General features: G+C 30.6%; 1 protein-coding gene across 1 annotated transcript in view; it reads right to left on the reverse strand.

Moving 5' to 3' along the window:
• Nucleotides 1-20,531, reverse strand: part of LOC134712053 (anaphase-promoting complex subunit 1-like) — a 78,203-nt gene that overhangs the window by 39,044 nt on the left and 18,628 nt on the right. Inside the window, exons 23-44 of the mRNA XM_063573189.1 lie at nucleotides 19,895-19,973; nucleotides 16,167-16,283; nucleotides 15,675-15,797; nucleotides 15,262-15,398; nucleotides 14,526-14,632; nucleotides 13,756-13,833; nucleotides 12,706-12,795; nucleotides 11,529-11,637; nucleotides 10,359-10,499; nucleotides 8,517-8,566; nucleotides 7,846-8,030; nucleotides 6,886-6,977; nucleotides 6,346-6,432; nucleotides 5,837-5,884; nucleotides 4,558-4,640; nucleotides 3,660-3,738; nucleotides 2,972-3,046; nucleotides 2,646-2,728; nucleotides 2,052-2,142; nucleotides 1,603-1,716; nucleotides 899-1,047; nucleotides 366-452 (exon numbers count right to left, since the gene is read on the reverse strand). Of these exons, the coding sequence (XP_063429259.1) occupies nucleotides 366-452; nucleotides 899-1,047; nucleotides 1,603-1,716; nucleotides 2,052-2,142; nucleotides 2,646-2,728; nucleotides 2,972-3,046; nucleotides 3,660-3,738; nucleotides 4,558-4,640; nucleotides 5,837-5,884; nucleotides 6,346-6,432; nucleotides 6,886-6,977; nucleotides 7,846-8,030; nucleotides 8,517-8,566; nucleotides 10,359-10,499; nucleotides 11,529-11,637; nucleotides 12,706-12,795; nucleotides 13,756-13,833; nucleotides 14,526-14,632; nucleotides 15,262-15,398; nucleotides 15,675-15,797; nucleotides 16,167-16,283; nucleotides 19,895-19,973 (2,204 nt within the window). The remainder of the gene's footprint in view (nucleotides 1-365; nucleotides 453-898; nucleotides 1,048-1,602; nucleotides 1,717-2,051; nucleotides 2,143-2,645; nucleotides 2,729-2,971; nucleotides 3,047-3,659; nucleotides 3,739-4,557; nucleotides 4,641-5,836; nucleotides 5,885-6,345; nucleotides 6,433-6,885; nucleotides 6,978-7,845; nucleotides 8,031-8,516; nucleotides 8,567-10,358; nucleotides 10,500-11,528; nucleotides 11,638-12,705; nucleotides 12,796-13,755; nucleotides 13,834-14,525; nucleotides 14,633-15,261; nucleotides 15,399-15,674; nucleotides 15,798-16,166; nucleotides 16,284-19,894; nucleotides 19,974-20,531) is intronic.

Consider the following 20,531-nt stretch of genomic DNA (forward strand, 5'->3'; position numbering starts at 1 on the left):
AGTTTGATGACCTTTACCTACACATTGAACATTAACACTTTTTAAAGTCGAAAAGCCTACATAGAGTGATTTAATATTTCAATGCAGTGACTTCATATTTTTTGTAAGCACTGACAAATTTCAACTTTCATCTCTGACATGAGAGAGTTGTAGAGAGGAGCTACTTACACAGAATATAATATTTAACTGAATTACCAAATGAATGGAGAAAAAGTTCATTTTTAAACACAGAAGCATTTACTGGTAGATAATAATTGGAAGCAAAACACTTAGTTTAACAGGAAATATGTATTTATTTTTTTCAGTGTTCTATCTAAAATTCTCTCAAACTATCTGCGACTATTTGAACAAGAATATTGTCCTACCTGTTATCATTACTATGTATAGGAAACTTAGGAAACATAGCACATAACAATACTGCTATAGACTCTGGAGCAGTCTTTAATGAATATCTGTAATAAAAAGGAAATAAAATTTAAAAACTAAGCTAATCTGAATATCGGATATAGATATTACCAAGATGTAGTTTATTATAGGCTTCATTGTGTTAATAAGATTGAAGGCCGAAACCTTTAAATTTATCAAGAACCATTCAAGTTATGACTTTGAAGTATTACAGCCCTTAACATTTCAAATTGATAAATTAACAGTAAACAGAACAAAATCACAGCATCTATTGTATTACCAGTTTTAATTTACAACAAAAATCAATTACTGCACTGTAGATTTGAAATATGGTACTAAACATGTGTTAGACTAACACATAAAAGGCATCAATATTATCTGTATATGGTCTACATTATATTAAAATAGCCAAAATGTCTTTTGTTGATGCCATTAGAGAACTATATCCTTTGTTTGGCATTTGATACACTAATATCATATATGTTTAACTTACCTACAACCTCCCAGGAATAGAAGTCCTATAGACATACTGATGGCCATGTGAGATCCATACATAACGTACAAGTTATATGGAGGTCCAACTCTAGATCTAAGGTATCTACAGATCCTCAAAACTTCTAAATTACCAGTTCCAGCCATTACCTTAAAAACAGAATATTATGTCTATTTAGCTTTTGCAAACTTCTTTTTTATTTGTTTACTCAAAAGAAACATTGACTCATCTTTTTGTCATCATATGTTCAAGGTACTATATAAAACAAACATTATGTAAAATTACTACTACATTTCACAAGATTTTTCATGGATATTAATTACAATACAGAAGCATAAGAAACATACAATGTTGTTAAAAAGTCTAGGAGGGTGGAAAAGAGTCTAATGCACTTTTTTAAAAACTCTGTTGATGACTACAAAATTTGAAGTTTTACTTTTTTTTTTTACAATATCATTCAGGAAGTTTAATTTTTATTTATTTTCAGAGCTTTACCTATCCCTCATACAATACTTACTGAAACAAACATCACTTGAAATTTAATTATAACACTATTATTATTACCTTCAATGATTTTGATATTTTGATGACATGGTAAATCCAAACAAGTGCAGAATTTATGAATTTGAAAATATAACATTCAAGTCAATAAAACCCTTGTGATGCAATAATAATCAATAGAAGAATCTGTATAATAAACTTACAAGTGCTATTGATACTAATACAGTCATCAAGCAACTCTCTACGGTACTTTTACCTGCTTGTTCAACCAGTCTAGGATTTGTTTGGAATGTCAAGAATAATTTGATACTTCTCATCTGAAAAGAAAACCATAAAATATGACTGCATAGAATAAAAAAAATATTCGATTAAAAAACACTTTTGAAACTTAATTTTATATTATTTTTGTCTTCGTCTACATCTTAGTACTATCCTTTTTTTTGCAAAAATTTATAACAAGACAGTTTTTTTTTAGGTTTATAAGAAGTTCAAAAAAAATCCACACAACTTTGTTTTTTACAAATAATTTGAATTACTGGCTTCTCCTTGGTTTAGATAAAATGCTTCAAATAATGCATTTAAGATGTCATACATATTTACAAGCTGAAAACTGTTTTCCATTGTATTTGATAACAATTTGTATTATACTTACTAATGTTTCAAATGCAGACTGATTAGCTGTACCTGCAAACTTGAGACCTATCACCATACTAGCTCCAGCCAGAATATTACAGTAAGCTTGACTGAAAATTTAAAGGCATTTTAATCTTAAAATCTAATCTGAATATATTTTACTGTTATACAGTTGCATTTAAATTTTAATAATTCTAAAAACATCTTTTTTACTTATATAAACGATTGATACTCACAAAATGTTTACTCAAATATATATCATACTCATTTAAAATGTGTTCATGATAGTAACTTATATTAATATTTAGGTAACTTTTATTATCGCTATTTTAAGCATTTTTCCTTTGATCTTTTTTTTGTGATAATTTTACATAACATGCTACTCGCTTGAGATGGAAAATTATCGCTATAAACTAAGAAGGCATGTGGCGTTGCTAACGAAACTGACATGAAATTGAAAACGTCGGCATAGGTAAAGTAGGGATAAAGAGATTATCATTATTCAACTTGATCGCCGTACTGGCTCAAGCGAGAAAATCAATCTTGTTAAGATGATCAACAATAATCTATAACTATTTAAAAAAAAAAATTATATGCAAGCTTTATATCTAACCTTTGTGTTTCAAAATCAGTCATATTGTCATCTTCAGCTGATTCCTCAACATGACCTCTGTTGAAGGCATTCCTCTGTAAAATCTACAAATAATCAAATAGTCACACAATATAATAGACTTTGATCCTAAGAAAGGAAAGAAATAACAAATAATTAATGATAAATCCCTATGCAATACTTCATTAAAATGTTTTAATGTACATTAGCCATCAGAATACTATAATTGAAAATAAAAATTTAACAAAAAAATTAACAAACATATCAATTTACAAGTCTAGGAGAATAAAATCATTTATAAAATCAAACAAATATGACGATACAGATACCTCAGGAACATTATTCTTCAGCCATTCAAAAGTAGGTAATACTGTATCCCACATCACCAATCCTTTACTTAATGTCTGAAATCAAAGTCAAACAGCATATGAATCTCAAATATAATAAGTTTCACCTTTAAAAATAACAACATGTTCCAAATACATAAAAATATTAAATCCAATTTCAATATGAACTTAAAATATAAGCCTACCATCAATTTAAGAAGTTTGGATTTGTGTTCTAGCGTAATTTGTATTTATACATTATTGTGTTTTTTTTTTTTGCTCTTTAAGTAAAAAGCCTGGCACCATATTAGTGTTTTACAGTTTGTGTTTGTAAAAAAAATGTTTGGTTTGTGGGGGTAACGGATGAGAATTAATGTACAAAGCTATATTAACATCTCCAACATATGATCCTACAAAATAAACTGTATCTTCTTTACTTTACTTGTGGTGTATACCTATGTTCAACATTAAATAGTCTGGTCTCACATTACCATAAAAACTCTTGGAGTATGCCTACACTTAACTTTAAGAAATCTCATATCACCTGATATAACACCATTATACCTACCCTCAACATTAAAGTCTTCTCTCACATTACTAAACACAATCCTGTTACGCTTAACTGGTGGTGTATACCTCCACTTAATTTTATGAAATCTAATATCACCTGATATAACGCAATAATACCTACCCTCAACATTAAGAAGTCTGGTCTGACATGATCTAACATAAACTGTGTATCTGCTACACTTAACCATTCTGCTACAGCACTGAAACAAATAGTTTAATACTATACCATTTATTATCTAAACAGAGTTTTAAAAAATCACAAAAAAATAGTAAATTTAGGAGGTTTCGAGATAACGCAGCTCAAAAGATTGACTTTTATAACTATCCTAATATTGAAAAGAAATATTGATTTTTACCAAAATTGTTTTCAATTAAAAGAAAACTAAGTTAAGAGGGGGTAAAAATAAGACATCAGAGAACAAATATTATATTCAACATCATAGCAGAACAAGAATGTGTCCAAAGTACATGGATGCCCCACTCCCACTATCATTTTCCATGTTCCATGGACCGTGAAATTGGGGTCAAAAGTCTAATTTGGCTTTAAAATTAGAAATATCATATCATAATCATCAAGTGTACTAAGTTTCAAGTTGATTGGACTTCAGCTTCATCAAAAACTACCTTGACCAAAAACTTTAACCTGAAAATCCCACTTTCATTTTACATGTATATGTTCAGTTGACTGTGAAATTGGGGTCAAAAGTCTAATTTGGCTTAAAAATTAGAAAGATCATATCATAAGCAACAAGTGTACTAAGTTTCAAGTTGTTTGGACTTCATCTTCATCAAAAACTACTTTGACCAAAAACTTTCACCTGGGGACGAACGGACAGACGGACGGACGGACGGACGAACGAACGAACAAACAGAGCCACAGACCAGAAAACATAATGCCCCTCTACTATCCTAGGTGGGGCATAAAAACACAGACAACTGATTTCACAAGAAGACGTGCTACATTTCTGTATCTCAGTATACAACAGCTGTCTGAGTACAACACATTAGTAAAACCATACCTGTTATTAGATTTAAAGTAGAGCATGCCCAAAGCCAAAGTAGCTCCAGGTGAAGTCACATCTACATTTACTGCATCTCCTTCCTGTGAATAAAATAAACACATTATAAAATTTACATTAGATTGTATGTTCTTTTCAAACCTAACTAACTAATTGATCAAGCTAATAGACTAATCAATAAAGTGACTTTATGTAATATCAGTTTTAAATTTTCCAATTGTAATGTTTAAAGGAGTAGGATCATTAAGACCCCTTTTTGGCCCCAAAATAAAGCAGATTTACAAAATTGTGAAAATGTAATCTTTTAGCTATTTACTGGATAGAAGAATGCTTCTGCTACATGAATATGGGCTGCTTTTAACAATACAATGTATATATATTGGGTACTAGAATCATTAAGTCATGCTAAATTACTGAAATCTTCACAATTTAAGCATTTTAGTTAAATTTTAGACGGTTTCCGTCTTAAATGAAAGTGGTCACATTTGTGTTCATTCAAAATATTGAAATGTAAGTTGTATTTGATGAAAGTGTCTAAAATCTTTTGTTAGATGAACCTAAAATTTGAGGCCAAAATCTGCCCTTACCTACTCCTTTCCTGGAATGTATGTCTATTAGACTGAAATATACACCCAACAATTATTCTTTTCCAGGAAGAATAAATTGGGAAATGCAAAATTTCCAATAATTCACTTTAAGAGCTAATGTGCAATCATCGGTTACATAATGAAAATTACTTGTCAAACAAACTTCTCTAGATAAAATAAAATAAAGCATTCAACTATTCTAAAATACTGAAAGAACCAAAAGCTATTGTAATCTAAACTATATTTACAAGAAGGTAAATGAAACATGTCTTAAACTACTGTAAGTTCCGAAAATATTGCATGCATTTATTTTTGTGATGATATTGGACAGTGGACAAAAATATGATATAAATTACTGTGATCACAATAGGAATTTCAGAGGAAAGCAAGAAAATTCGACGTCATTTTCTGATTTTAACCAATGAAGTACTGAGATCAAACGATTTTTTTTTCATATAATGGGTGCAGAAAGGGATAAATTGATGAAGAATAAGATAAATGTATTTATAAGATATCAGGATATGAGTACATATTGCAATCTTCTCTCAGTCACATTATTCCATTTCATTAAAAAACATCACAATAATTTCTGAATTTACAGTATACATAACTCTATCAACTTCAACACTCTAGAGTCTACTGAAAGAAATAATAACAGCCTAAACCAACATGATCATTCTATATGACCATACCTTGATATGGTAACTTGGTGATTTGTATCTCTCTTTGTTAGGTCCAATCTGAAACAAAACCATAGGAACCCCTTCAATTCACTCACTATCTAAAAAGCCTCAAACAATAGTAAATTTAAAAGTATAAAATCATCAGATATACACATATCCATAGTATATTTATTGCCATGGTTAAGTTTTATACTACATCTTGCATACAGGCATTTGCCTTTATAATCTATTTATCAAAGCCCTTTTTTCTCTTCATGTTAAAATACGTTTCTTTCATTGCATACTAATATTGATACAGATAGTGATAATACAAACTTAGTCTTTACACTATAAAAACAGTCACAAATTCTGAAATAATAATTGACTACAGTAACTTTGACAACACTTAACAATTACATTTTTACACATTCAAATTATCTTTGTTTTCATTTTACTAACAAATATTGTTGAACCTTATTATTTATATAGAAAATGACATGACAACATAAACAGTCATAACTATTTAAAACAAAGCTTACCAATGGTCTCTTGTGTCCACCAATCATAAAATGACAAAGTGTGTCAGCCATGTTTAAATCAGACTTCACAACTTGTTCACCACCCTTCTACAAAATAAATAATAAAAATCACAATTTCAAATCAAAAACAGATTACTTTCAATGAAAATGAATACTTGAAAGGCAAAGTTGACCATAGATGGATAGTTGTCTCATTGGCAATCATACCACATCTTCTTTTTTTATACTTAAATGACTTTTTTATTTACCTCCCCTTCTTTTCAAATAGCTATTCAACTGTTTCTGTTCTAAAATATCATTGGCTTTCAAATATTAGGCTTTGACCTTCCTGGTGAAATTAAATCCACAAACGTGTTCTTTAACATTAATTAAAATTTAATTAATAAAATATTTTTTTATTTGTTTATTTTAATTGTGTGCGAGAAAGACTTATTAGGACAGAGAAAAAAAACAACAGTTTTAACAGTTAACTATATGGACAAAAGAGCTATGAAAGATGTTACATTTTAAAAAACATGATTAAAAAACAAATTTACTAACCCCAAACATAACCAGTCCTAAAGCCAATCCAGCAGCTAATGAGTATGATTCTCTGTCATTACAATTCTCCATCTCTGGTCCTGGTGGTCTACCTACATGTAAATAACTCAAATCAATACTACATCTAACACAATTATCTTTCTGTTCTTCATTTTCATTAGAACATTAAACCTATTTGATTTGAGCACTTCTTTATAAGACTGAAAGTGGAAATCAAAGTACATAACATTCAAAAAAATTGAATACTGTAAATACAGAAATTATTGTGATGTTTTCATCATTGGGAAAAAGGCGACAAGGTTATCATTGCTATAATTTATACTCACATTTTTGAATTTTTTATATGAATTAAACAGGATTTTTCTCAATATCGCAAAGATAAAAATCCCATTTTAGTTTAAAATGGAGAAAAAATCGCAATAATAAATAGACACAATAACTTCTGAATTTACAGTAACTAAATGCTTGATTTTCATAATTTCACAAAAAAGTTTGGTAAACATATTTTGGTTTAAATTGTCATTAATAACTATAGAATAGAGCAAAATGGTGAGTTTACAAATGAGACAACTATTCAGACAAAGTTTGGGTTTTAAATCTTGTTCTTTTATTGAAGGTGGTACCTAACACTACAGGGAGATAACTCTGTAAAATCAGCAAAACATTAAAATTATGTTGCGTTGTCAAGGGAATTTAAGCTTCTCAATGATCAAAATAAGTGTTTGTCAAACTGCTATATAACCAGTGTAATTTTTTCAATAAGACGGTTGTTTCAAACTTTTTGAAAATTTTATATTTTTATCAAAGGGTAAAATTAAATACTTCGTCAAATTTTATGAAAATTAAACGAGCCAAATTAATTTTACTGCAGGTGTTGGGTACCACTTTAACAGCATATATTATAAACAATGAGGAGCACAATGAATGTCAAAGAAAAGAAATGGTATGCACTGAACTTACCAATTTCAGCCAATAAGACTTCAGCTGTATGTCTGTGGGCGGTTCCTTGGAATACTAGCCCCACCCCTAGTATAGCAGCGACCTGAACATTATGTGGAACATTGAGTTCTGTAGAGGTAGGGGGCAGTAAAGCTGGTACATGAATACTTAATACTTTGGTGGTTGATATATCCATTGTTCCTCTCCTGTAAATAAGTATTAAAACATGTGTCATTGTGAATAAATATATTCTCTAAATTTTTAAACTTGTCATGAGTATTTATGTCGTATCCTGTATAATATCTGTAAGTCTGATTGAATTCTGTCAATCTGTTTACAAAAAGTAAACTGTTGCAAGCCAATACAAATGATCCCCAATCTGTTGCCACTTTAAAGTCAGTGCCAGACAGGCCTCACAATTATGATATGTATACACTATTCACTGTCAAAGCATACCTTGTAATATACAACTGGCTCATAAATTTATTTTTGTACAATTTCGGTTATGTTTCAAAATTTTAAGTTCTGTATTTTAGACGTCAACAAGATATATATATAATTTGGTACTTTTTTAGTAAAAAGTAAAAGAAAACAGTTTTTTCTCTGATTTGTTATTTGGATGCTGTCTCATTGATTAAAACTAAACATCTAATTGGATTCATTATAAAACTGTGATTGTACTTTAAACTTACTTTGCTGCAGCCATTCCTAATAACAAGCCAACTGTTGTCATTTCATGACCCTGTAAAAAATAGTACAATTTACATAGGAAATCCACATAATTTAATGTCTTTTCTTGTAGCATTGTTTTTTGAACTAATATCAGTCTAAGAAACTTATATGCATCCATTATATAATTGAATATGGCATTATAAACAATAAGATGATTTTTTTATGTAGAGTTTACTTTTATTTAGTTTATGACGTAATATGATTGTTAAAGTCATATCAAGTTTGCACAAACCTTCATATATCCCAGAATTGTTCACTGACCACCAAAATTCATGCAATTTTGACTTGTTGTTACTAACAATTTAAACTTAAGACCCAAGACAAAAGATAGAGAGACAGCTGTTAAACAGACAAACTTATATATTGCTTCCATAACTTATATTGATTGAGGAGTTTGAAAGAAAATCATTATTGAAAAAATAAACCGATTTTATGAGCAATACAGAAACTCTATAGCATATACAGTAGACTCCACCTAATCGGATATCGGTTAAACGAATATATCGGCTATTGTAATATTATGTCAAAACACCGAACCATTCCCTATACATTTCAGTCAAAATACATCGGATAATCGAATATCGGTTATTAGAATATATCGGCTAATTGGATAGGAATATTCATGAAAAATGTGTGAAAATCCTGTACAATCGAATATTTTTAAATAATTTCATATTTTTCTTGACAGGAAATGAAGCCGGAAGTTGCGCCATTACGAAGTTTAAGAAAACTTCAGTACAGAAATGTTTCATTTTATTAATAAAACGATCTTTTACAGTCAAATAAAACATGTTTTTTCTTGTTGTCTTGTTTATTCTATGAATCTGATATTATATTTTGCCTAAGATATGTTTATTATGTGTTTATCCAAATGGGATCGTTATCATTTACTTCACAAACAACGACACGACAGAAATAATAAACTGTGCATGATGTTCATCAATATTTATTAAATATGAATGAAAAGTACCTTTTTCTCAACAATTTATTAAAATATATATAAAAGTCCCTTGTAAAAATAAGGAATCGTTTGTCAATAGCATATCCCAGGTGAAATAGATTTATGTAACTTGTACACACGTACGCCATTTTCCTAATTTGCATAATATTCAGCTTTTAATTTTGAACCACGACAAATAAGATAGAAAAGCAAATTAGTTTTACTCATCTTGATGTCCTATTTTATAATCATAAAAGTAGTTGTATTTCTTGAAATTGGAAATGTGTTTCATAAATAAAAAACTGTAGAAAATTAGATCCGAGTTCGATCAACTTCTTAAGCTATTAATAGATTTACCTGTGGCCTACTTCCGAGAATTCATAGTTATTTTTAGCTTTTACCTGTTTTAACACTTAACACACAAATGAAACAAATCACGCAAAAACAACAAGTCTCATTATTTAAGAGGTATATATTTTATTCAGATAATCAACACATAATTAAAAATCAACAGACTGACAGATATCCAAAATACATTATAATCAACTGATCGATCTATTACTCAATCAACCGAATTATCCGAACTTGTACCTGAAAAAAACATTGAGATTATAGTTACAAATTTCCATTAATAAAGCAGCTTTAATAGCTATTGGTATCTTAGGGCTGTGTCTGTCAAGTTTGAAAAAAAACTTGGAGGAATATACGTTCATCGGCTAATTGAATATATCGGACAATCGGATATTTTTAGCTGACATTTTGGGTATCCGATTGGCCGGAGTCTACTGTATAGCCAGTTTAGCACTGACACAGAAACTTTAAAAAACAAAAAAAAAACAGAAAAAAAATACAAAAGACATACCTTACTAAGATAATCATGAACATTAAGCATATGAAGATTAACAAGATGACCATTTAGTCCAAGGGCCATCAGGAATCCAGCATATTCATTGGTCAGATCATTACTCTTTGGTTTGTTGTATATTATCCACGTAGAATCAACCTACAAAACAAATCAATGTAGAAAAACAACCATATATCTTTTTAAATATGAGTCCTTTCATAGTACAAAAGAATATAAGCATTGAAAAAGTAAATTGCTGTTTATAAATAATTTGCCTTTTCGATTAGAAGCATTTTGCTGTAAACTAGCTAGAAATTAGCCTAGAATCCATAGAAAAATCAGCAAAATTTCTGTTTAAAGGCATTCTATTGAATGATTATACAACCTATATTTCAATCCTTATACTGTAAGATCTGAATCCATGTAAAAGTTTGAAGCTTAAGAACTACCTGTAGCATATAAAAAAAGTTTTTCACTACTTATACACCAAACTTAAAACTGATACTATCTTTAACTAATCCAGTAGCTATAGTAGTAGTAGTTTACCTGTGATGAATTAGCCATTCTCAATCCAGTAGCTATAGTAGTAGTAGTTTACCTGTGATGAATTAGCCATTCTCAATCCTGCAGCAACACGATTGTGGAATTGTGGCCATGCTGACATATCAGGTGGGGTATCAATGTGGGTTAGATCTATAGTAGTAGTAGTTTACCTGTGATGAATTAGCCATTCTCAACCCAGCAGCCACACCATTGTGGAATTGTGGCCATGCTGACATATTAGGTGGGGTATCAATGTGGGTTAGATCTATAGTAGTAGTAGTTTACCTGTGACGAATTAGCCATTCTCAACCCAGCAGCCACACCATCTACAGTAGCATTTCTACGAAACAATTAGGTGGGGTATCAATGTGGGTTAGATCTACAGTAGCATTTCTACGAAACAATAGTAGTTTACCTGTGATGAATTAGCCATTCTCAACCCAGCAGCCACACCATTGTGGAATTGTGGCCATGCTGACATATTAGGTGGGGTATCAATGTGGGTTAGATCTATAGTAGTAGTAGTTTACCTGTGATGAATTAGCCATTCTCAATCCTGCAGCCACACCATTGTGGAATTGTGGCCATGCTGACATATTAGGTGGGGTATCAATGTGGGTTAGATCTATAGTAGTAGTAGTTTACCTGTGATGAATTAGCCATTCTCAACCCAGCAGCCACACCATTGTGGAATTGTGGCCATGCTGACATATTAGGTGGGGTATCAATGTGGGTTAGATCTACAGTAGCATTTCTACAAAACAATAAGAAATGATTATAAGTACAAATATTTGTTAATTTCATTTACTTCCATAGTAGTTTGTTCTCTGTTTTCATTTGGAAAATTTACCAGTATGTGAATAAACAAAATACTTGTTAATCAGTAACAAATAAGGTTAATTGTGTGCAGATTTAAATTATGTGGCATAACCATATTCAAGTTACAAGTATCAACAGATTGTTGATAATGACGTCTTTACACTAAATCCATTAGAAGTTGAATGTGTTCGGATTCATATTTTAATCTTTAACAGATGATTTTTTATTAGTTGTTATTGGCTTTTAACTTACTGCAAGTTCTATCAGATCTGTTCTTAGTGTCTTTTTTTTTGTGGAGATGTACATGTATAAATATACATCCAATCTGTGATTTATTAAAAGTTTTTTCTGCTGTGTGAGGATTTGATAAGTTGAGCCCTTTTCAACCATTTTTATAGTATGTTCTTTGCTTATTGTTGATGGCTGAACAGTAAACTATAGTTGTAAACTTCAGTGTCATTTAATTTTGTCTGTGGTGGAGAGTTGTCTCATTGTCAATCACACCACATCATTACATGTTTATACATGCTGCAAAGAAATTTTGATTCACTTAAAATTCAATTGCAGTAAATTCTGGGTCTATAAATGTTTTTACTTTCAGGAAATTAACCAAATACAATAGAAAAATACAGAAATCTCAAATGATTGTATAAGAATAAATTATTAATTAAAGGGCATAATTCATAAAACCTTTAATATTGTTAAGAATTACGCTAATATTAATGTACCTTTTTGCGGTACAGCCACTATCTTTGTGACGTCGCCTAATTGTGATACTTTATGTTGTATTGAATAGAAACGCATAATGGCAGACGTAGTTCTATCTTTAACACCTTAGTTAGCTAACGATCAAATACACAATGCAACACAATAATCTACAAATATAATTATGATCTGAACTAGCACAACATTTAATCCCTCATTCCTCTGCAAAACATACATTACATATAGGCAATAATTGTTAACCTGTCATTATACTATGATTTTCCTTTGGAACACTAACCTTGGTGGGGCTCTTCCTGTCAGACATAATTTAGGTGTAGGTAAAGCTTCTGTAGGCAGTGGATGGTAAGAACACATGGTGAACATTCCTCTGCAAAACAATTATAGTTATTGTAGACAAATTGACATCTTTATACATGTATCTATGTTTTATTATTGAACTAAAGATATAAATGTAAGACAATTTTCTACAACTTAAAGTGTTCATGATCTTATATGGGATGATAGTAGTTTCATATCAGAGTTTGTCAAGGTTTAATTAGGGCTTACAACACAGCATGCCAAATATGCTAACTATTGGAGACATGTAGATTCCACAACTGCAACAAGTGTGTTACGATATTCTCCACTCGAGACAGTTAAATTTTAATATTTAAAGCGTGAGGCTTTGCAGAGCATTTTAAATAGTTGAGAGTGGAGAAATATCAAAATACACGAGTTATAGTAAAGGAATCTGTTTCTCTAATGATTTTTATCTATCTTATTGAAAGATTTGAACAAAGCTGTGTACTTTTTATGTGACGTCATCAGGCATGGTCGCCTTTTTTCATGACGTCACAATTGGAAATTCATAAGAAACATAGAAAATTTAACTTCACAATAAAATTTCGACCAATCATTTATCATTTGCTGAGAACAAATTTTTCACTAGAGATTAGAAATATTTTTCTTACACCTGTCAGGAAATGTGAAAATAGCATGAAAATTAGAGAACATGTATTACATTGTTATGACCCAACATAATGCTGCTTTTTTTTAATTGTGTTGTTCTTAAATCAGAGACATGCCAAATTGTGAAATGTCCATGGAAACAGATATTCACTACTAAGCTTTTTTGTTGTTGATAGGCTCTATATTCTTATTCACTCAATTTAATTCATATTCACATATTCATATGTCACAAAAAAAGTTTTTAATGTCTGCAATAAACTTTTAACTAACTGATACGATTTAAACCCTACTATGAAGTTTGAAATTCATTGAAGGGTTGGAATAGCATCAGATCCACATTAAACAAGTACAAATAAATTAATCATAAAATATACTCTACCTTCCACATGGTAATGCCATTGTCCTGATACAAATAGAGTACAAATGTCTCTCTTGTTCTTCAATAAAATCATGGTCACTGAAATAGCAAAATTAATAAATAGTTCTGAGGTAATATTTTCTTTTTCATTCACATTATTCCTAGAATAATATTATGCAGTTCATATGTCCATATATCTATCATAAACCTTATTTTCATTGAAAAAATATTGTGAAGGGAAAAAGGCTCACAGTGAAGTTTCAAAAAGCAAGATTTTAAAGGTACATGTAAACTTTAAACAAGACCAATTCTAGGTTTAGACCTGCATCACTGCATGCAATTGTTTAATTACTATATTATACTTGATCTTAACTGATCATTCCCTTTCACTGATGCCAGTAAAACTTGGGTCAATATTCCTTCAACAAGAACCAAGAAAAATAAAACAACATTTTTTCTTACATCGAGTGTTGTAAAATATCAAACAATAGGCAAACAGAAAGTCTACATGGCCTACTCACTTCAACTCAACATTATTAAGCTGCAGACCAACTATAAAACCATACCCTTTTATTGAAGCCAAGAACATTGTTGACAAAAGTTTTCTTTTGATAGACGGTATGGGCTTTGCTCATTGTTGAAGGCAGTACGGTTACCTATAGTTGTTAATGTTTGTGTCATTTTGGTCTTTTGTGGATAGTTGTCTCATTGGCAATAATACTGCATCTTCTTTTTTATAAGATAGACAGAAGGAGTGGATCAGTTACTAGACTTGCTTCTATGGTATTTACCTGACTTCTGGTCTCTGCACAAGGGCTATTCTTGCAGGCCTTGATGATTGCAACAGTCTTCTCACTTCTTGTACCCTTAAATCTTCACTAAATCTCAGTTTTAATAGCTGAAAGAATTAGAAGAAAATAATAATTAATAAATTTCTTCTGTTCACATCTTTGTTATATGGTCATTGTTAGTTATTTGTCTCCGGTAGAATAATCCATGTTTAATTAGGCCTTGTTTTTTTAATTTGTTGGTTTAAGGATCTGAGGACCTGATTTTGCTGATTTTCAGAATAAAAATAAAATTGTCTTTTCATGCTTTATTTTTCCCACCGACCCTAACAAATGCATTATCCCTGAATTTTTTTTTTACAGGAAATTACTAGATGCAATGTTGATGACAGCTGAGCAATAATATTTCAACGAACTAAAATTTAAGAAATGAGGACAAAATAGCATATAAGAAAGGTGAAATACCTATTTATTTTGCATATTTTTCTGTCTTGAAAAATATTTTTTTTTCTTTTTTCCCTGACCGACCGACCGACCGGACTTTTTTATTGGGAAAATTCGTAAACCAACAAATTAAAAAAACGTGGCCTTATATCCATGAAATTAACTTTTCTAACCATGAAATATTAGGACGCCTGAGACCTTTGAAATAAATAGACTATTGTATAGCTAGCAAACTCTGTGGACCATACTACAGTATGGGATCATACCAATATAACCATAAAAAATTCAAATGTACCTCTTCATCAGTATGTGCCATGCCATCCTCTTCTTCCTTTGTCTCTTTATTTTTAGACTGGTACCAATTATTTACACCTGGTCTTGGTTCTGGCTTAGCTTTAGTAAGTGATAACAGTTGAGATATATCTTGTCGACCTATAAAAGTACATAACAGCCCACAGCTTTAATATTTGAACATTTGTTTTTTCAATATTCAGGATTTATGTTAAATTGTAAGGAGTTCAGTTACTCATAATACTAGTACCCATTATTGAGAATATTGGCAAAAAATGACTTGAACTATTCTGGCATACAACTCTTTATACAAGTGAAAACATGCTGTAAAATTTTACTGATCAAACATCCCCTGCCTCCACATTATTAAACACATTTCTACTCCAGTCATTAATGACATTCAATGTTAAATAATACCTATGAGAACATATGCCTCCTCTGGCCAATCAGAGGGTGGATTACATCTACAGTGGAATATAGCTTCACGAAATGGTAGAGCTATTCCTATTGGAAGTCGTTCTAAATCCCTCTTTGTCATACCTGAAAATATTTGAAACATATCATTGTAAGCATTTAGGAAGCTGAACTAATCATTATTTTATTAAGATTTGTAATACAGATCACTTTATAATTACTACTGTATCCTTTTATTTACAGTTCCAATCTAACATTTACATATAGCAGATATCGAATATGACTTTTGTTGAATAAGATAAACAACTCAATTAATACATGTATCACACAACTGTATTTTCAGCAGATTTTTGGTGATTATAAGGAGAGAAAAATTATCAACTTGCTATATTTATTTTAAATCATCATTAAGACCTACAGTGAAAATTAAACAAAAAAGTGTTCATAAAATAATATAACTTAAAAATAAAATAATGTGATAAGTGTGATAAATACCCAGTTCTGTCATATATAAAACCATCCGTTCCAATACACTAGCTGTAGGTACAGTGATAGAGAAACTCCGGGAGAAACTCCTGGACATTGATAAATCACACGTAGGAGCTCTGTGGCCTGAAATACATATATGTAATTTTAAAAAGTCTAATATGAATACAAACAGCATTTCTATAATATTTTTAAATACCATGTGATAAAAACTAAAGGCTCTTAAGAGCCTGTGTCTCTCACCTTGGTCTATGTGTATATTAAACAAAGGACACAGATGGATTCACAAAATTGTGTTTTGGTGATGGTGATGTGTTTGTAGATCTTACTTTATTGAAAATTCTTGTTAGTTACAGAGGAAATATTTTGTAAAAGTTTACAAAAATTTACCAAATTAATGAAAATTGACTATAAAGCACAATAACTCCTTTAGGGATGGTCAACTGACCATTTTGGTCATGTTTACCTATTTGTAGTTCTTACTTTGCTTAACATTATTGATGTTTACAATTTATCTAGATCTCTATCTATCATAGTGTTCAAGATAATAACCAAAAACGGCAAATTTTTCTTTAAAAGTTACCAATTGGTAGGGAGTAACTCAACAACCAGTTGTCCAATTCATCCAAAAATTTCAGGGCAGAGATGTATTTACTTAATATACAATTTAACCCATTGTCAGAATAGCTATAAATGCTTTGGTTTCAGAGTTTTAAGCCAAAATCTACATTTAACCCCTATGTTCTATTTTTAGCCATGGTGACCATCTTGGTTGATGGGCTCGGTCACCGGACACATTTTGAAACTAGATACCCAAATAATGATTGTGGGTAAGTTTGGTTAAATTTGGGTGAGTAGTTTCAAAGGACAAGATTTTTGTAAAAAATTACAAAATTTACCAAAAATTGGTAAAAAATTACCAATTCAGGTAGAGCAACCCAACAACCCGTTTTTCGATTTATCTGAAAATTTGAGGGTAGATAGATCTGAACTTGATATACAATTTGACCTTGTCAGATTTGCTCTAAATGCTTTGGATTCAGAGTTATAAGCAAAAATCTACATTTTACCCCTATATTCTATTTTTAGCCATGGCGGCCATCTTGGTTGGTTGGTTGGCCCGGTCTGCGTACAATTTTTTTTTAACTAATTACCCTAATAATGATTGTCGCCAAGTTTGATTAAATTTGGCCCAGTAGTTTCAGAGGAGAAATTTTTTGTAAAAGTTTAAGACGACAGACGCCAAGTGATGAGAAAAGCTCACTTGGCCCTTTGGGCCAGATGGGCTAGAAATAAATAGAAAATGAATCAGAATGAGAATTTTTAAATAGACTTGATATTTTGTCCTAGGCCTGTCTAAAATATCACTGAGAATTTCTTGAGATAATCACATGATGCACACAATGTTGCAATTTTCAAGTCTGGTTATTGTCAACATGAATTAGCAAGAATTTTACATTTTTTTTAATAAAACTTAAACATTACATTATATAGATATAGGAAGATGTGGTGTGAGTGCCAATGACACAACTCTCCATCCATTATGTTCTATAACCTTTTTTGGATATAATTTTTTCCCTACAATTAACATGCAAAAATTGAGGAGAATAAAACACCATTCAACCACATGCATCTTGCTCCCTAATAATTTGCCACATAAATATATATATAGTCTCAATCCACTTATGACAAACATATATAGAGCAAACGTGCAATTGTTTCATATTCAACATACAATTTTTGGAGATTTTGGAGATGAGGAGAAACACATACATAATAACAAGATAAATCAAACTGGTGCTACAGGGACTTCACAACAATATCTAGTAAGAATTATCTTATGAATTTTATCCTATACTAGAAATTTGTTTTAACACTCTCTTGGCTATTTTACTGAGGTATCTGAGGGATTTCTATGAGGTAAATTATATTCATTGACTGTTTATAAGGAATGTTTGTAAAGAAGCAAGGCAATCTGCACTAATAGAAAGGAAACTTGCTAGCTTCTAGTGGGCAAGGAATACCAGACTAAACATATCTATTTTTATCAATCTGATTAAATAACGAGATTTTTAGTCTTTACAAAAGCATTCATAATCTCTCTTTCTCAATCTGATTAAATAATGATATTCAAGACAGCAGAAAAGCAACCATATCTCTTTTTCTCTATTTGAATAAATATTGAGATTTTAGACGGCAGATAAAGCAGGATTTTCAGTGTTAGATGATTAAAATAAAGCATTTTAATTTATGCACCATTATCTGTGCAATTTCTGTCATCTGCTCCTACTAATGGATGATATGAATGATGCATTTTTAGACTATAGAAGAATACAACACCAGAAAAGGAGAGGAAAAGTTGAATTACCAGTACCTGATTTTATCTTTGTACCTAGCATTAATCATTAATAAAATTAAAAAGTCTAACATAAAAAGTCTAACATAAAAAAATCTATAAATAGAAAGGACAAGGTACGATAAGGCATGTTATGGGACCCCCTATTTTCTCACTTTTCAAATTCTGTTTTGAAAAGCTACTTTTTATGTTAAAACATTCACTGATGTTTTGAAGATTGTTTGGATGAACTTAAAAACCACTAATTTTTGCATCTGGTTGAGGTGAGGGGGTTAACTTTCTCTTATTATTCAAATATTGTAACCATTATTCATTTTGCAGGTGATTTCACAACAAATTCTTATTTCTATAGTGCCTGCGCCAAATTGACCCAGGATCATAAGTGTCATAACAACTGTTTTTGCTGACTAAATCGCAATATTTTTTTCTAGGTCACGTAGGCGCACGTTATTGAATTTTAAGAAACAATGGCCAAAAATTGTTCTTTTTACGATTTTGATGCCCTTTTACCCCCATCAAAACTCATCCATTTTCTGAAATTAATTGTTTTGAAATTCATACAAACAAACTTCAAACCTAACAGAATATTTTTACAAGATAAGTAGCTTTCCAAAGCAAAATTTAGAAAATGAGAAAATAGGGGGGCCAAAAACGGGCCTTATCATACCTTGTCCTTTATCTAACATTATGTTTTATCAATAAGTCACAAAGGTGGACTTAGATACATCACTCAGAATTAATCAATTATGTCAATACATGTACATATATTCTGGTGTTCAGGGTATGTTCAAATTTTTTTTTAGTATACAAAAGAGTTCTGTTCTATTACTTCCGTCTAAAAACAATTTTACAGCAAGCTGTAACAAATGTTTTCTCATAATTTTTTTTTATTTCATATGAAGCCATAATCTTTCAATCAGTTTAATTGAGATTTGGAGCTTGCTTGTAAGTAACAGCTAGAAGTCCTTTGCTAATTTATGAATCAATGTCATTTTGGTTTAGTTTTTTTCTGTTACCCCTTCTAACATCAGACTCTGACTTCTTTTAAACTGAGTTTTACTGAGTGCATTGCTGTGTGTTTGCTAATTCTACATTGGCTAGAGGTAAAAGGGGAGAGTTAAATTCTCACTAAACATGTTTAACCCTGCCTCATTTATGAGCCTGTCCCAAGTCAGGAGCTTGAAAAATCTACAAAAATTAGACATCAAGCTATCACCATAAACAACACATATCTGAGGTCACTAGTCTGGAGAAAAAAGACAAACTCTTTCTAAATATCTCTAAACGTACATGAATATCATAATATGAAAACTTTCATCTTGTATTTGCAATTATACAGAATTTTACCGTTGCTATTTAAATTGGCTAAAATTTAACATACCTGCAGGGGCCACTCTCCTTAAACATCTCTCAATGGCTTGTTCTGTGTTTAACTTCTTCTTCATCATCAATGCATACAACTGAAATATTATCATCATACTAAATTGTGAGCAAACATTTATATAAGATTACACAAAACCCTTTGCCTCTACTACTCTTGGAATACATATAAATGAAAAATGCTTGTTTCTGTAAAAGCTTATTTTTAAATTCCATACCTGTATGAGTTAGCATAAAAATGTCCATGTTAACAATTGATAACAAGGTTTTCTTTAACAACTTATTTCAGACTTGTTTATTAATCAGAAAGTGAGAACTCATTGTCTTCCAATAAAAAAACATTTAATTATAAATAATCTCTAAAGTGAATCTGTAAGCTTAACATTAAGAAATAGGGGCAATAAGGCCCTTATTTGGCTCATATATTACCCCCAATTTAAAAATTACCACACATATTAATAAATTTGTCCAAACTAGCTTCTAGGTATTCAGAAAATAAAAACAAATTTCACATTGAACAAGTTACCATGGCATCAAACCATGACTAAATTTGCATATTTTGAAAACAATAGATATAGGAAGATGTGGTGTGAGTGCCAATGAGACAACTCTCCATCCAAATAACAATTTAAAAATTA

Source organism: Mytilus trossulus, chromosome 3 (genome assembly GCF_036588685.1).
Source record: "Mytilus trossulus isolate FHL-02 chromosome 3, PNRI_Mtr1.1.1.hap1, whole genome shotgun sequence".
Taxonomy (NCBI): domain Eukaryota; kingdom Metazoa; phylum Mollusca; class Bivalvia; order Mytilida; family Mytilidae; genus Mytilus; species Mytilus trossulus.